The sequence below is a fragment of the Mixia osmundae genome (genome assembly GCF_000708205.1).
Source record: "Mixia osmundae IAM 14324 unplaced genomic scaffold scaffold_2, whole genome shotgun sequence".
Taxonomy (NCBI): Eukaryota; Fungi; Basidiomycota; class Mixiomycetes; order Mixiales; family Mixiaceae; genus Mixia; species Mixia osmundae.
The window spans coordinates 1,049,295-1,064,662 of NW_014575562.1; the positions used below are offsets into that span (position 1 = coordinate 1,049,295).

General features: G+C 54.7%; 3 protein-coding genes across 3 annotated transcripts in view; 1 reads left to right on the forward strand and 2 right to left on the reverse strand.

Annotated features, from left to right (window-relative positions):
* The window catches only part of L969DRAFT_101823 (uncharacterized protein), a gene marked incomplete at its 3' end in the record, with an annotated part of 7,542 nt that extends 348 nt beyond the window's left edge, over positions 1-7,194 (reverse strand). Inside the window, exons 1-14 of the mRNA XM_014714726.1 lie at positions 6,587-7,194; positions 5,574-5,667; positions 5,198-5,522; positions 4,873-5,144; positions 4,753-4,821; positions 4,645-4,701; positions 4,486-4,597; positions 3,984-4,438; positions 3,571-3,932; positions 2,861-3,301; positions 1,452-2,806; positions 368-1,406; positions 162-313; positions 60-113 (exon numbers count right to left, since the gene is read on the reverse strand). Of these exons, the coding sequence (XP_014570212.1) occupies positions 60-113; positions 162-313; positions 368-1,406; positions 1,452-2,806; positions 2,861-3,301; positions 3,571-3,932; positions 3,984-4,438; positions 4,486-4,597; positions 4,645-4,701; positions 4,753-4,821; positions 4,873-5,144; positions 5,198-5,522; positions 5,574-5,667; positions 6,587-7,161 (5,362 nt within the window). The 5' untranslated portion in view covers positions 7,162-7,194. The remainder of the gene's footprint in view (positions 1-59; positions 114-161; positions 314-367; positions 1,407-1,451; positions 2,807-2,860; positions 3,302-3,570; positions 3,933-3,983; positions 4,439-4,485; positions 4,598-4,644; positions 4,702-4,752; positions 4,822-4,872; positions 5,145-5,197; positions 5,523-5,573; positions 5,668-6,586) is intronic.
* Positions 7,195-7,753: 559 nt separating this feature from the next.
* L969DRAFT_101824 (uncharacterized protein) lies at positions 7,754-10,644 on the forward strand (the record flags this gene model as incomplete). The annotated part of the gene is made up of 5 exons (XM_014714727.1): positions 7,754-7,788; positions 7,846-8,192; positions 8,241-8,338; positions 8,391-8,545; positions 8,593-10,644. Exons 2-5 carry the CDS (start codon positions 8,164-8,166, stop codon positions 10,642-10,644), a joined length of 2,334 nt encoding a protein of 777 aa, XP_014570213.1. The 5' UTR covers positions 7,754-7,788; positions 7,846-8,163.
* A 10-nt stretch (positions 10,645-10,654) lies between these two features.
* Positions 10,655-15,309, reverse strand: L969DRAFT_92858 (uncharacterized protein; the record flags this gene model as incomplete). The annotated part of the gene is made up of 5 exons (XM_014714728.1): positions 10,655-10,928; positions 10,979-12,308; positions 12,360-12,485; positions 12,534-14,685; positions 14,737-15,309. The coding sequence occupies 5 exons, from the start codon at positions 15,307-15,309 to the stop codon at positions 10,655-10,657; spliced, it is 4,455 nt and encodes a 1,484-aa protein (XP_014570214.1).
* Positions 15,310-15,368: the final 59 nt, after the last annotated feature.

The window sequence follows — 15,368 nt, forward strand, 5'->3', positions numbered from 1 at the left end:
CTTTGGTCGAGGTGATTGCTTCTGAGAGCTATTGATGGCTTGTTGAAGAGCATCCAGACTTCTAGACAGCTCAACAAGCTTGATCGACCCTTTGACGAAGTAATCGTCAAGCTCTGAGCACTAACATTAGTTTGGCGCTATGTTTGTGCAAGTAGACCCACCTCCTGTGCCGAGCAATCCCTCTCGGCTAGAGTCTTCCTTGCTCGAGCCAGAGAAGGCAACGATCCTGGCGCGTGGTAAGCGATACGCCTGCTCAAGTTTGCGTATCTGCGCCGCGGCTTCCAGGCCAGAAGTGGGCATCTGTATGTCCGTCCTGCCGTCACCTTCGATCAACGTCCGCTGCAAGTCATATCACAGCAAAGCCTACCAGATGAGGTGGGGCCGGAAAGTGAGATAATTTTCTACGAGGCGAGAGCCGTCATCGACTGCGATATATTGCACTTTCTTGCGCTTTAACAGACCGACAAGGATGTTGCGCGAGACCACATTGTCCTCTGCGACCATGACGCGAAGGCCCGCAGACTCAGATTGCTCATCGACTGAGGACTCTGTGCCTGAGGCTGATTTGGGGGGTGTGCTCGGGCGATCGGCCTCCTTGCCGAGATGCAGCTTTCTGCGATCTGGCTCGCGGGCTAGTGCACTGTTGCTGTATGCTCTGGCGATTTGTCGGTGTTCACACTGTCGCTCATGTCGGAAGCGAAGCGGCAAGGTGACATACACAGTCGTACCGACGCCAAGCTGTGACTGCAAATCGATTTCACCATGCATCCGCCTGACGAGATTCAGGACTAGCGAGAGACCCAAGCCTGCACCTTCGAGCAACGGGTTCTCTTGCTTGAATGGTTTGAAATAAGACCGTTTGGCGACGAACTCTTCGCTCATACCGCAGCCCGTGTCGGCAACGATCAGCTGAATACAGTCTGGCCCGTCTGTCGCGCCCTGATATTGCTGCAACGTCACACGAATCGAGCCAGACTTGACAAATTTGATTGAATTGCTTAGCAAGTTGAGAATGATGCGTCGCAGACCAGTCGCATCGATGACAGCCAGCCAATCTGATCGCTGCTCGATCTCAGCAATGATTTCGACGTGTGTAGGCTCTGCAACGATCGTGTTGATGTTGGCATCGCTGACGACCAATGAATCGAAGTGCGCCTTCCTGACGGCGCAGGATCGGACCGTTGAGATGAGCAATTCCTCAAGATCTACTTCAGTAGGGGCAGGGGCTGCTTTGCTGCCAGCTTGACCGAACTCGAGTACATCCTCGAGAATGTCGCGAAGCGAAGTCGAAGCAACGTGCATGAGATCGAGCAGCGATAAGACATAATCGCTGTCCGGATTGGGTGCGATCGCCTCCTGAACTGCCTCGATCTGCATCATGATCGACGATATAGGTATCCTCAGCTCTGCCAAGGGGTCAGCTGAGAAAGCAATAGCTGCAATGCACCTACCATGTGAGATGGAGCTGATGAAAGAGGACTGTACGTTTTGAGCTTGGTGTAATTGGCGTCGCTGCAGTGACGACATGCAGATCGCGCCGATTGCTCTGGCAATCGTTTCAGACGCTAGATCGAACGGTGACCAAGGAGCTGATTTGACCGCCATCAGGATCATCTGAGGCTGCGTGTCATTGTTGAAGAAGGGCATGACGAGCGCTTCTTGTGTCCTTGCAGGAAGCAATTTAGCTAGGACAACCGTGAGCTCATCCCAGCTGAAGTTGACGCGACTGTCCTGCAAGTAGCGCAACAAGACCTCGGACAGCAGCTGACTAGTGTCATCGTTGCGCAACCGCTGAGACCAGCCGTCGCACTCTAGTGATTCGAATTTCCCAAGGATGCGCGTTCGTGCAGATGCATTCGCATCAAGCATGTATTGCGGCCGATCGTTAGGCCCTTCGTGCTCTTGCGGCGCGTCTTCTAACCAGCCGACACTCGTGCCATCGAGCGCAGCAGTGGCACGCGCTTTGCGTGCTTGCTTGCCCCTGCTTTTCGGCGCGGCAGAGACGTCAGAAGTCGCGCTTCGCGCTTGCGATGCAAAGTCTGTTGCCCCGTGCTTAGATATATGGAATTCTCGAGCGTCTAGTATGAGCACGCCGTCAGCGTGTAGCAATCGACGGGCGCTCTCAGCTGCGCGATCGAACAGAGTCATGTCCGTCTCTTCGAGGGTGTCGCTCTGTGACGGTTCGGACAGTACAGTTCCAGGCAGACCGGTCGACTGTCGATCGGCTTGAGACGCGGACGCTGTCGATGTTCTGCGTAGCTCTGCCGGCGCGTTCGCCGCGCCGTCACTTGGCTCGCTGAGTGTCTTGATCAGCAAGCTTGACAAGTCGTCCCTGATGCATTCATTTCTATCCGCTGTACGCCTTCGGAGAGCTACTTCAATTTCCGCGCCCATTTGTTCTCCGAAATCGTTCAGCAGGGACAAGTCAGCTCCGCTGAGAGGAGCGAAGCGTTGATCTTGTCGACCTTGATCTATGAGACACAGGTGACCGATAAGTGTAGGCTTATCTGGGCCTTCCAAATTTGCCTCGACAGGCTGCTTAACGAAGCATGTTATGCCGCCAGGTGCTGACAGCATTCCAGTGCTTTCGGGGTGCTCGACAGTCGCGTCTTTGCTAGTGCAGATCGAAATGTCCTGTGACTCGAGGTATATAGCTTGCTGGGCCGACAGCCCCATGGACGCCACGACAGCACGGCATTCTAGATCACCCAGGACTAGCGCTACCGCAGGAACGCTAAAGACGCTCTTCACGATGCGTAACGCTCTCAGAATACCCACGCGTGAGCTGTTGTCCCTGAGCGCAAATCTGCAGACGCGATTTGGATTAGCTGCTGAGGGCCGGCAATTCGCGTGGACGTACCGTTGAAGCACTGCTTGAGGATCGGTCCCGGCGCGGTATGCCTTGGCCGCAAAGTGACCGTGGAGATGATAGTGTTGCAATGCTTTGCGGGCCTCATCGCCTTGCCGGCTCGCGTAGGCGGCGACGGCGGCGGGCGCCGGACTACCTCCGGAGAGGGACTCGGAAACGCTTGATCTGTGCTGCGACATAAGACTGCCTACCGATTCTGTACTGATGAGTCGATCAATGCCGGGCCTGGAGCTTCCTTCCTGACCAGCAACGGGAGCGTAGCTATTGAGACCGTTGTACATAAGAAGTTTGTCCCTGGCCGCTGTCTCGTCAACCGACAGCTTTCGTCTGGCTGCCAGCGTCGGCAAGATGGCCTTGCCAATCTCTCGAGGCGAGCCGGGCATCTTAGCGTCCCCCATGACTGGAAGAGCGCGCACGCGATATTCCGCTATGCTGGGTCGGAGATCAAGGAGACCAAGGATCCACCGTCAAAGCCAACATTGCTGTTCTGCGCGCTCTTGGAGTGCAATGCGGTGACTGTGCGTGCTTCGTGCCGAGCTCAGGCAGCGTGGCACGCCTACTTGCCGAGACTTCTTGGTATCAAAGTCGATCTTTCGGAGTTGGAATCTCGAAAAGATCTCAAATTTGCATTCGGGACCACAAATCGCCGATGATCGATCTGCGCCTAAATTCCGCTCAGGATAAAAATGTCGTGCACCAACCTCTGGCTGTTGGCTCTGAGCGCGGCGACAGCATACTCGACCGTCCTGATCAACTCGTGTTCGGAGTCCTTGAGCAGGCTTGGGTCCTCCTGGACGCTCTTGAGCTTGCCCTTGGCGACGAGTATGCCATTGTCGCACAGTAGGCCCTGCAACTTGATGTTGATGTTGACCAGCATGTCGTAAGCTTGCGATACGAGTTGTGTCTCGACGCGATTGAGATTGACGAACCAGAGGAAGACAGTTCGTTGAGGTATGCGCTCGTTCGTTCTCGGTACCTCTTGGGATTCGATCAGCTGGGCCCGGTACAGGCTCAGGAGTCCGTCTCGACATTCCTTGGCAGGTATCATTGCCTGCTTGCAGATCTGTTGTTGCATCGAGTCAGCGTGATGAGCATGGCCTTGCACAGGACATACAGTCTTCTCCTCCAAATTGCCTTTGAGAAGCAAGAGCAACCAGATTCTCCAGCAGACGGCGTCGAGCCTGTGCCGAATGTAATTCTCGATCAGGGCGAGCTTGAGCGAGCTGCGAATAGCAGCAAAGTTGATACGCCAGGTCTCGCCATCTCGATTGGTGCTCTGTTTTCTCACCGTCGGACCGCCGGAACGCTCGAGCCAAGCATGCTCCGCTACGCCTCCCGAACCCGCCTCAAGAAAGTCCTCGTCCTCTCGCGCAAGTCGCACGAGTATCTCGCCGACGAGTTCCTGCGTCGTCTTTTGATCGATCCGAAATTCTTGAATCTCACAAGACTCCGGGTTGAGGACATTGAACTCTGACGCCATGCTGACGAAGGAGCGCATCACTTCCGCACGACTTTCTCCATGACGGCGTACAGCCAATTCCTCCAGAATCTCTGTAGTCCGGAAGCGCTCTGCTAGCTATGTGAGCGAGCTCGACAATCCGGCACAGATGACTGACCGGACAGCGGTTCGCGTAGACGTCTCTGTTTGGCTTCGGTAAGCTTAAGTGCCTGCTGCATGACCAGGGCAACGCCTCTGTTGTAGCGCGCGCGCGTTGAGTCTTCGACCATCTGTCAGACAGCATGAGCTCGTATTCACTCGCAAGTGTTGTGCGCACCTTGTTGCGAAATTTGATCAGAAAGCGGGTATAATTGATCATGTAATAGCTTTCGGGCTGCAGCAGGCTATCAGTGCCTTGCCGGCTGCAATCATGAGGATCGCTTACGTTGAAGCTGGTCTGCAATATATTGGGCCTCTTCGAAGCGTGCCTGTCCGAGTCTGCCTTGCGACGCTTCTGTCGAGAACCTTCTCAGCATGATCTTGATATCCTTGGGGCTGTACCTACTCTGACATGTTCCTCTTCATCTGCTGGCTCCAGAAACGCGTCCTCTTGCGCCAAGTCGTGATCCTCGCCGACTCGTCTGAGTAGAAACTGATAGACTTCGCTTGCAAGCGCCTTTTGCATTTTCGGCGTGTTGTTCTTGGGCATCTCTGCCAGCTTCCTCTCGCGATAGTCGTGTGCTTCGTCTTGAGGACTGCTTGTCAGGTTTGCAGTCATGATGCCCAAGTAGCCGCGCTGGCAAAGACCGGAAAGCGCTTGAGTCGCTCTTGTTTTCGCTGCAGCATACAGTCAGTAAGTTAGGATGCTCTGCGTCCGACTGCTGACGCACATGCTTGCCATGACGAACTGCTGCAAAGGGCCTCGACGAGATCACTGCCGCGCATGGTGCCGTTCTGGAGGAGAGTAGCGACGAGAAAGCACTGCTCGTCTGCGAGCTGATTGATGATGGCATCGTGCCATAGCCTGAGCATGACATTCTCCTGATTGATCTCATACAGCGGAAAAGGGTCGTCTGCTCGCGTGGCATAAAAGCAGCAATGATGCTGAATGAGTGTCACCAAGGCGCTCCTGACGATTTTACTCGGCATTGGCAAGCACCGACAGAGCGTATGCAGCGTGATTCGGCCCCTTTGAAGCAGAACACGAGCGACATCCTGCTCGACGACATGAGCACAGATTGGCTCTCTGGAAGCAGATGAACTGACGCCGACAAGCTCCCCAAAAGCTTCGCAGATGATGTATTCGCATAAGAGTGCTCGCTTGGGCTCTGCTGATGCTGCAAGCTTGTGTGCAGCAGCGCTGGTATGGTCCATCAATTTGCATCAATGCCAATGCAAATGACGCTTTCCGCGTCGCGTGCCTATCTCATCGCATCGTCTATGCCGCCCGATATGGGTCGCCCTTCACTTCATGTTCCTAATCATTATCCTCCTCTTTCTGACGAGCTCCTATGCAATCTGACCAAAGGATCTGCTACCGCATCTATTCAGGACTGTCGGCACGATGTCCGACATTAACACTGCGTTAACCCGATTGATTGTGTTTGCGACCAATCGCTGTGGGATGGCATCTTCAGCGCATGCGTGTACCACCATCATTCTTCCAAGTCTCATTGTCGTCGATACTCAGGACTATGGCCAACTCGGCAGCACGGCAGACACAATCCACAGCACGTTATCACTATCAGCAAGATCAGCACATCAGCGGTGTCAGCATGTCAACGAAGTCAGACTATTAGTGGTCAGCACAACCGGTCATCAGCACAATAGCGAAGTCAGTCCGTTAGCAGTGTCATTCCATTGATAATGTCGCTACGTTAGCAAAGTCAGCACAATAGCAAAGTCAGTGTCAACAAAATCAGTACGTCAGCAAAGCCGACATATCAGCAAAGTCAGTGCGTTAGCAGAGTCAGCACGATGGCAGTGTCAGCCCGTCAGTAATGTCAGTACGTCAGCAACGTCAGCGTGTCAGTAAAGTCAGAACGTTAGTAAAGTCAGCACGTCAGTAGAGTCAGCACAATAGCGAGTCAGCACGTCAGCAGAGCTAGCACATCAGCAAATCAGCACAAGAGCAAGTCAGCACAAGAGCAAGCTCATTCAGATTCAGAAGAAACCCAGAAAAGACCAAGACCCTCAGACTCAGCGCGGCGACGCGACTCNCGCNAGCAAGCATGCGACAACACTAAAGCGCTGACCGTCTCGAGAAGCGAGTNNTGAACTTGATGTCCTTGAATGGAANCACTTTCTCGACGGCAGGCTTCTTGACCGGATTGGCCCCCGGCCCAGGCTGAGCTCGTAAGATAGTGCGTTCCGTGCAACCTGGTGAGGTGAGGACGATCTTGGGGATCGCAGGCGCAGAGATCACTGCCGGGCGAGGTCTCGCCGGCTGGTAAGTTCTGACTTGAATGCGGCTGCTGAAAGCGACCGACNTGGTGATGGGTGCAGGGTANCTATGCACGGTCACCGTCTCGTCAAAACGAACTGACTTCTTTGCCTTTGCCTTGAGCTCTATCTTCGGCTTCGTCACATAAGGCGNCATGGACTTGTTGGGTGGTCTGTCCATATCCAGAGTGGCCAGCGTTCCATCGGTAGTGAAAGAGCGCAGCCATGCTGACTGAAGCACGACGTCTTCTTCCCNACCCCAAGTCGGCTTGCGGCGGGAGCGAGGTAGGTTGACGACGATACGTGCGACAGAGCGAGGATAGATCTGGATAGGCGCCGTCTGAGCAAAGTGCGACATGACCGCACAACCCGCCATCTTGACTTGAGGTCTTGACAGCAAGCTTTGAACCATTATAGTNGTAGGCTTATGCAGCTTATAATACGTTCGTATGATGCTTTGAGGCTCGCGAAAGGTACTCTCGTCCAGCAAAAGTAAATCTCTTTGGGCTTCAAAGACTTGGGGGAAAGGACGAGATGTTCAGTCCTTTTATATGTCCCCTGCCCGCCGAATCGTACGATCTTGCCGATGGATCTTAACCGAGCAAGGAAGAGTGCGCGGGAAGAAAGAGCATCCGTACGTAAGCCACGCGAGTTCGACGTCCTCGACGCGTCCAACGCCCAACTTGCAGTGCGACGACCGTGTAGGCCAACCTCAAAGGCGGCAATCATCTTCCGCGACCTGCTCACGATTATATCGCGTATGCAATCAAGATTGACCAGGCATGTGTGCAGTGTCGCCAGTGCGCAAGTGCTGATGATGTACACATCTGGCTGAGTGAGCGCTCTCGTCGCTGGCAACCGTCCTATCGCGAGACTTTTCGTGAAGGGCTTGAAGCGTCAACACAGCTCGAGAGCGCACAACTCCTCCGCGTCGTTCTTACCGTGTATTGCCAGCCTTGTTGTGTGCTCGCTCGAGACGTCAGGATGCGAAGAGCCAGGCCAGTGTCTGGTAGCAGATCGCGCCGCTTTATGATCGCATGTATGCTTTCTGGCCAACCATCTTGATCAGCCGTCTGACGTGTGCATCTCCGAACAGGTCGTGACAGAAGTCACAATGCTGGCATGACGTATGCCGGTAGTGTCACGGCGACGTGGTCCATCTCGGGTGCTCAAGTCGATGGGCGTTCAGAACACCAGACGCAGCGCGATCAACATTGTCAACTCGCAAGCTCGGAAGTCGCTCTATCGATGCGAGGCGTGCTGTTAGAGCCTTTCCACGGAACAGAGTCATCATTGGGACACCATAGCTGGTCGGGAGCTTCTTCGACTTTTGTCTTGCCCACGCGACAGACAAGACAGGCCAAGACAGGTGATCGTCCGATAGTACGGCCTCGTGCGGACACGGCGAGCAGTCATGACCATCGAGAGCGAGCAGCACGCAAAGTAAGCCTGTCAGCCTGCGTAAGCCGCATTGCTAAAATAAAAGGCCAGGCTGGAGCTCTTTGCCAAGCTTCACGCGCAATGCGCACCGTCTGCGCCGCAAGACGATAGACTGGAGCTATATTCATACAGTCATCTATGCGCACAAGGTATCGACAGACACGGTCTACTGCACCAGCGTCGTGTCTGACGAACATGCAGGCGTGCCTGACTCGCACAGAGCGACTGCATGGCGGATCCTGCTAGGCCTGCTGCCCGCCGACAAGTCACGCTGGCAGGCCGAGATCAAGTCGAAGCGTGAAGCCTACTATGACTTTGTGCAAGATCTCGGGGTCAAGATCGCTGCTCAGCCTCCAGTCGGTCTCGTCAGATAGGTTCACGCGCCGGTCTGATGCCTCTGCAGCCTGATCTCTCGAAAGCGCTATCACGAGAGGATGCTTGGTTGGATCAGATAGACAAAGACATACAACGTACACAACTCGCACTCGACTTCTTTGCCCAGCCTGTGGCTGCGTGCTCCGGCTGCCCGCTCACATCGCGTCTGCCTCTTCGACGCGCATCCCAGCCGGAGCACACGCAGAATCACCGACGAGCCGTATTCGAGCGGATAGCACAGCTCTCATCTGGATTGGGCTACCGTGACAAGCATCACTCGCCTCGCGCCGGCTCGTCCGCACATTTCGCGCAGAATGGCAACGCGACGGAAGCAGAGGATCGCCATTGGGAAGTCCTCGAGAGGCTATTATACATTTTCGCCCAGCTCAACCCAGGTCTCGGCTATGTACAAGGCATGGCAGACGTCTTGTCGCCGCTCTACTTTGCCATTGCTCGGCCTCCCACTGTTCATCAAGAGCGGAGTAGCATCCAGGTCTTGGCAGGACATGCAGAGGCAGACACATTTTGGTGCTTCAATCACCTGATGGGCGAGCTGTCGGATTGCTTTAACGAAAGCTTAGACGGAGATGTCATCGACACAAAGTCATCTGCTGCCAAGTCGAATGCCACTGTCGGAATAGGGTACATCCTACGCAAATTTGACGCACAGCTGCGATGGCAGGACAGCGACCTGGCAGACGCTCTCGCCAGTCACGGTATCACCTCCTCATACTACGCCTTTCAGTGGATTGTGTCGCTTTTTGCGCAGTGTTTCCGGATACCGGACATCCTGTCACTATGGGATCGACTATTTGCTCTGATACCTGCTCGGCCAGAACAAGGTCACGCTATCGAAAACGGTTTGTCACCATTCCTGGCGCATGTTGTTGACATTTGCTGTGCCATGATCACGTTGAAGCGTGATGTGCTCATAGGCGATGCGACGACGTTCGAAGAAGCGCTGCGCTTGCTGCAGAGGTATCAATACAACGATGTCGCAACCTTGGTCTTGCTGGCAGGGACGTATCGCGAGAGGCGCTTGACTGCGTCAATCTCTGGTCAAGGGCCTGACGATGTGCTTGCGCGAGACAATCTGCAGGATGGTCTGTCACTTGCAAAAGCTCGTCTTGCGGCTGTTTCCAGCACGGCAAGGTCGAGACTGTTCGGTACTTCACAAGCAAGCTCAACGCCTGAAATCAGCGTGTCACCATCACCCATGACCGCCGCTAGCGGTCTGTTCAAGCGTTACGCCGATGCCTTCCAGCGCTCAGATACTGCGGCCAGTTTGTCGAAAGCGACCACAAACCTGCGCGCACAGGCTCCGGGAGCCATCCAGAAATTGCGAGACGATATGACTACGAGCTACAAAGGACTTGGTGTCACACTAGACACGACTCGCAACGGACTGCGCCGCGCAAGCGTTCAATCAGATCAGCCTTTCGTCCCTCCTGACCATGCAAATGGACGTGCATCGCCAATAAAGTCTGTCGCGTCAGGTCAGCTACAGAGTGAGGACAAGGGTAACAGACGAGTCTCGAACAGCAAGCCGAGACCTCTGTTGCTTAGTTCGTCCGCCCGTGCTGCAGACTCGCCATCACCCGGTTCGTCCAGACGATCCTCATATCAACGCCTGTCCCCACGTTCTCCTTCGTCGCCTTTGCCGGGCAGTGCTTTCCTCGACGGCGCTACCCCTCGCAGCCCAAGCCCGTACAACCCGCTCACGCATGGCGTCGCACTAGACGATGACGTAGTAGAGAAATCCGAGCAAGAGCTGCTGGCAGAGGCACTAAGCTGGCGGAGGGGTAGAAGTACAACGCCACAAGTCGATGAGGATGAAGCAGATGATTCTGATTACCGCGTTCCTAGACGCGTGATCACGCGCGACATCAATAGGCAATATGCGATGGGTACACAGCCCCCGGTACGCAAGGCCTCAGATTCTACTTCGGCACGCGTGCCAATTTCGCGCCGACCAGCGATCAAGCAAAGGGCCAGCAGTCTTGAACATAACCCACAGGCACCAGACAGCGAAGGCTCAGAGGATTCATTCTACGATTCTGCTACGCAACATGCCTTTTAGGTGCATACGTCTAGATTGCTTTGTTGTACAAAAGCTGCAAGTGACGAACGACTGGCTTCAACGAAAGCTTGCCAGATGAGATCGCAAAGAAGAGGCCGATGTTGAGGAGCGTGTAGAGCGCGAAGACGAGCATCGCCGGCGCATTATCTGAATGCTTGACGGCGATGCTTGCCAGGAACTCGTCACCTGTTGCGAATTTGCAATACTTGCAGATGTCTGTGCTATCCGGGTTCTCGAGATAGCCGCGATGCGTTTCTAAGAAATTGGCGGCGTATTGAATACACCTTTTGGGATACGTTAGCGTTACATCGATGCACGGAGAGCGGAAGCTCACGTCTGATCCGCCGGTGGATAGAAGCTCACAAGCTCCGTGGCCGAGCATTCGACGGGCAAACCACTGAGGATTTGTGCGAGCATGCCTTTCACATACCACTGAAAGGGCGAAAGCCAGTACATCCATCGCCAGTATGTCGGCATGCTGGCATACGATATGAGCGAGCCGTTGAATGCCTCCATCGATACGAGGAAGAATGGCAGTAGATTGGCGATCATGCCGAGAGTTGGCGCTAATGCCGTGATCCACATTGCAAAGTAGGCTTGGAAGAAGAAGAAGAGCAGCAGCATTGCTAGACAGTAGAAGAACCGCGCTGCTGTCGCCACGATGCCCACCATGAGGAACCAAACCGCGAAAAAGACGACTGCTGAGACGACCATGTAAGGCACTTCTGCAAGGGCCAGAGATAAGCAGAAGGCGGCCGGGCCGTATGTACCAGCTGGTTTCTCGCGTGCTAACCAAAGTGCACGCAGCGACACCATCTTCATGATCATTTGATTCATGAAGACAGGCGGGATAAAGAGGACGAGGAAGACAGAGAACATGTAGTTCTGCATGTCTGCGATCGTGTTACCCAGCCGCCAGAAAGACAAGCCGACGATGAAACCAACAGCTGTAGCCGTGAAGAGCTTCGTGAAGCTGAAGGCCGTGTCGCGATAGAAATTCCGGGAATAGCGGCGGAGAACCTGCTTTGTTTGCTGAAGCCAATCAGGCTGATCTAAAGAGTTGCTGCCGGGTATATCGGCCTTGGTCGGTATCGACGCATCCAGCTTTTGAAGACTCTCAGACTGACGCCATCGCTCTGCTAATGGCGTGCGTTGCTGATCGCTCGGAGGCTTGCTGATGGCATCAAGAATCGACTCTGCTGGGTTGGCATTTGCTGGGCAGTCAAACCACTCAAGCGCATCTTCTCTGGAGCCTGTGAAGACCTGCTTGCCGCCGCGTTGAAGGAGCAAGACGTCATCGAAGAGTTCAAAGACCTCTGCAGAAGGCATATGAATCGTGGCGAGCACAGCAAGCCCGATACGGCTGAGTCTGCGCATAAGGTCGACGATATGGACTGCTGATTGTGCGTCTAGGCCGCTCGTAGGCTCATCCAGGAAGAGCACGCCTGGTTGCGCGACCAATTCGACAGCGATAGCCAGCCTTTTGCGAGCTTCGAGCGATAGGCCGGCTGAGGTCGTGCCAACCATTGCGTCTTCCAAATCACGCAGCTCAAGCAGATCGAGCGCCTCTTCGACAGACACAAGCTTCTCTTGCTCTGACTTGCTTGCCGGTTGTCTCAAAAGTGCTGAGAATTCCAACGACTCACGAACAGTAGCCGTGGGATCTGCGTCTATCGATATCAGCATTCAAATAGAATGGAGCACATTTGACTAGCCATGAGTATCGAGTTGCTCAACAAAGCCAGTTGCGCGATAGAAAGCAGCATCTGGCGACTGCTGACCATACACAATCGTCCCGGTGATGTGCGTCGTCTCATTCCTGCCAGCAAGCGCGTTGAGCACTGTGTGAGGATGAGCATCGTCTTTGGCTCCACAAAGATCAGACGTACGCGTTGTTTTGCCAGCGCCGGATGGACCGATTAGTGCCATTAGTCGACCGCTTTTCAGTCGGCCATCTATACCATCGAGAAGCTTCGGGCACTGCTTCGAGCTCTCGACCCAGAGCTCTAGATGTCTCCAACTCAAATCTCTGTCCGTCGAGGTTGCGGACGTCGAGCCGCCATTTCCCATTAGTGGTCGCTCGATGTGCCCTGGCACATGCATCTGATCTTCTTCGTCCTTGTCCTTTGCCTTGTCTTCATCTTGTAATCTTGCGACCGCTGCTGGCGTCCGAGCAAACAGTGTCACTGAACCAGCAGGCGCAAAATGTAGGAATTCGGTCGCTACTGTGCCGGCAACAAGGCAGATGACGGCTAGCACGAGAATGAGAGCGAGATTGCGCCAAAGATGCTCATAACGATAGCCAAACGACATGTCGAGGTAACGCGCGCCTTGCAAGGTGAGTTGTCCAGGCTCTGAACCAACGAGCGCACAAGTCTGATAGCGACTGTCGTTATAGCTCGGGCCATATGGCACGGTGTCCGCGGGCGAACATGTCAGTTCCAGATCTGACAGCTCGTTGACAAGAACGCTCTCGTAGGCATAGTGAATCGGATCAATGTAGTGAAGCCATTTCAGCCAAGGCCTCATCGAGCGCATGGGTATAAAATAGCCTGCGTAGACGACGGCAAGGTTGAGAAAGATGCCGCAATAGCGCATCGCCTCATCGAAACTTGGACTGAAGGCCGCAAACAGTCGGAAGACTGTCGTCAAATTGAGGGCTGTGGCGTAGACAAATAGCAAAAAGATTAGATAATGTGACCACGTGCGCTGGAGGCCTGCAAGCACGTAGGTGATTGTACCGAAAAGGAACGATTGCAGCGCAATGAGCGGTAGATCGCCCACGGTCCGCGCGAGGGACAGCGCCGATGCCTGGTAGAAGCCATATTGCCTCTGTCGCTTGACTATCGGCCGTCCGACGAGAGCGTTGCTCAACTCAGCGAGCTGCAGATAGCCATTGAACAAGATAGACAAGAGCAGTATAGAGCCTCTGGTAAAGGCGCCATCAGATGTCCGTGGCAGGTCCTTGAAGAGAGTCCCGACGATTACCGACAGAAGGATGTTGACACCTGTCTTTGTCACGTAGGGTCCGAGATCAGATCGTATGAGCGCATATTGCCGTCTCGTCAGAACAGCGAGTTGACTCGTAAAGGCGATAGTGAGCGCGGAGCTTGGTTTGAGCATGCGGTCCTTCTCGTTATGCACGCCGGTGAGCCAGCTGTTCTCTGTGCCTGGCCGATGTGTGTCGCGATATTGGCAGAGCCCATTCAGACATTGCTGGTGTTGCTCGCTTCGCCTGAAAGTTTCGGCCATTGCTAGGCCTGTCCTTGGCGCGCTGCTCTCTTGCCCAGACCGTATGTTGCGAGCATATGTGTCTGTACACGCGAGTATAAAGTCCGCTTTCGTCTGACCTGGTATCGGCTCAAAGCCGATGGATTCAAAGTAACCCCAAGCATCCTGTGCTGGGCCAAAATAGGCTTGCTCGCCGCCAGGCGCGAGGACGAGGAGTTTGTCGAATTGGTCAAAGACGGAATCGCTGACTTGCCGTAGACCGGCAGAGGTCGTTCGGCGCAAGCGCTGATTCATCAGTCTGAGCAGCTTGACCACATTAAGCGCAGTAGACGAGTCTAGGCCTGATGTGGCATTATCGAGCGCAAGAACAGAGGGCCGCGCCGCCAGAATCTCTGCGATACTCAATCTCTTTCGTTCGCCGCCCGATAGACCGACCAGGTACTCGTTACCTACGCGTGTATTGCGCGCATGTTCGATGGCGAGCGCTGACAGTATCGCGCGAGATTGCCTCAGGCGCCACTCTGCTGCCGAACCGACATCGCGACACTTCTGTATATCGCGTGGCGTGCGACACCGCAGAGCAGTGTCTATCGTCGTTCCCGCTGTGAGGGAAGCAAAGTGTTGGTCAGATTCGGGTAAGAAGCACAGCTCGCTCAGGATTGCCTGATCAATACGGTCGCTGGCACGATCGAAAGCACCAAAATGAAGCTTGCCCGAGATGCGGGAGAAGCCTTCCTGGTCACCCGCGAGATTGCGCAGAGCAGTCGTGACGCCCGTGCCCGGTCTACCGAGGATGAGCAGCATCTCGCTCTGGTCCACGTCAGTCTACTTGATGACCAAACTGGGGCAGATTCGGCTCACTCGTTCGACGACGCCGGTGAGATTGTGCAAGATGCATCGCTCTGCTAACCGCTGACCGCGTAGTCGTCGCATCCAATATCGAAATGAGGAGGGCGTGAAGGGCCACAATTTTGAGCCGAGAGTATCGCTCAATCGCTCTCCTGTGCCCCTGCCATAGACAGATAGATCCTCAAAGCAGATGGGCAGCCCTTGTGTCTTATATTGCATCGTCTCTGCAATGGCCTGCTCCTCTTCGAGCCATGCCTCTATATCGATCGGATCCTCCTTTCTCGTATGAGCTTCGTTTGCTCGAGGCCATACCCTGGAAAAGTATGGCAAGCGTTCGAGCAGTCTCGTTGCCTCGGAGGGCTCGGCAATCGATTCGATCTCGGAGTTCGTGTTGGCTCTCTGAGAATCTGCAGAATTGTCCTGCCTGCTCGGTGAGCTCTCGCGTCTGGCCTCGGATGTACTCGTGACCGGCTCCTGATCAGAGACGGCTGTAGCAGTCAGGGCGACGAGATAAGTGCTGGGCAATCCGGCCGAATCTCGCGCAAGTGCGACCGATGGATCATCACCAGCTTCACCGGAGCCCATGATCGGGTGTGTGCTCATGTCTGCCAATGATCGCACGATGCGATGAGCGCTGGAGCGGC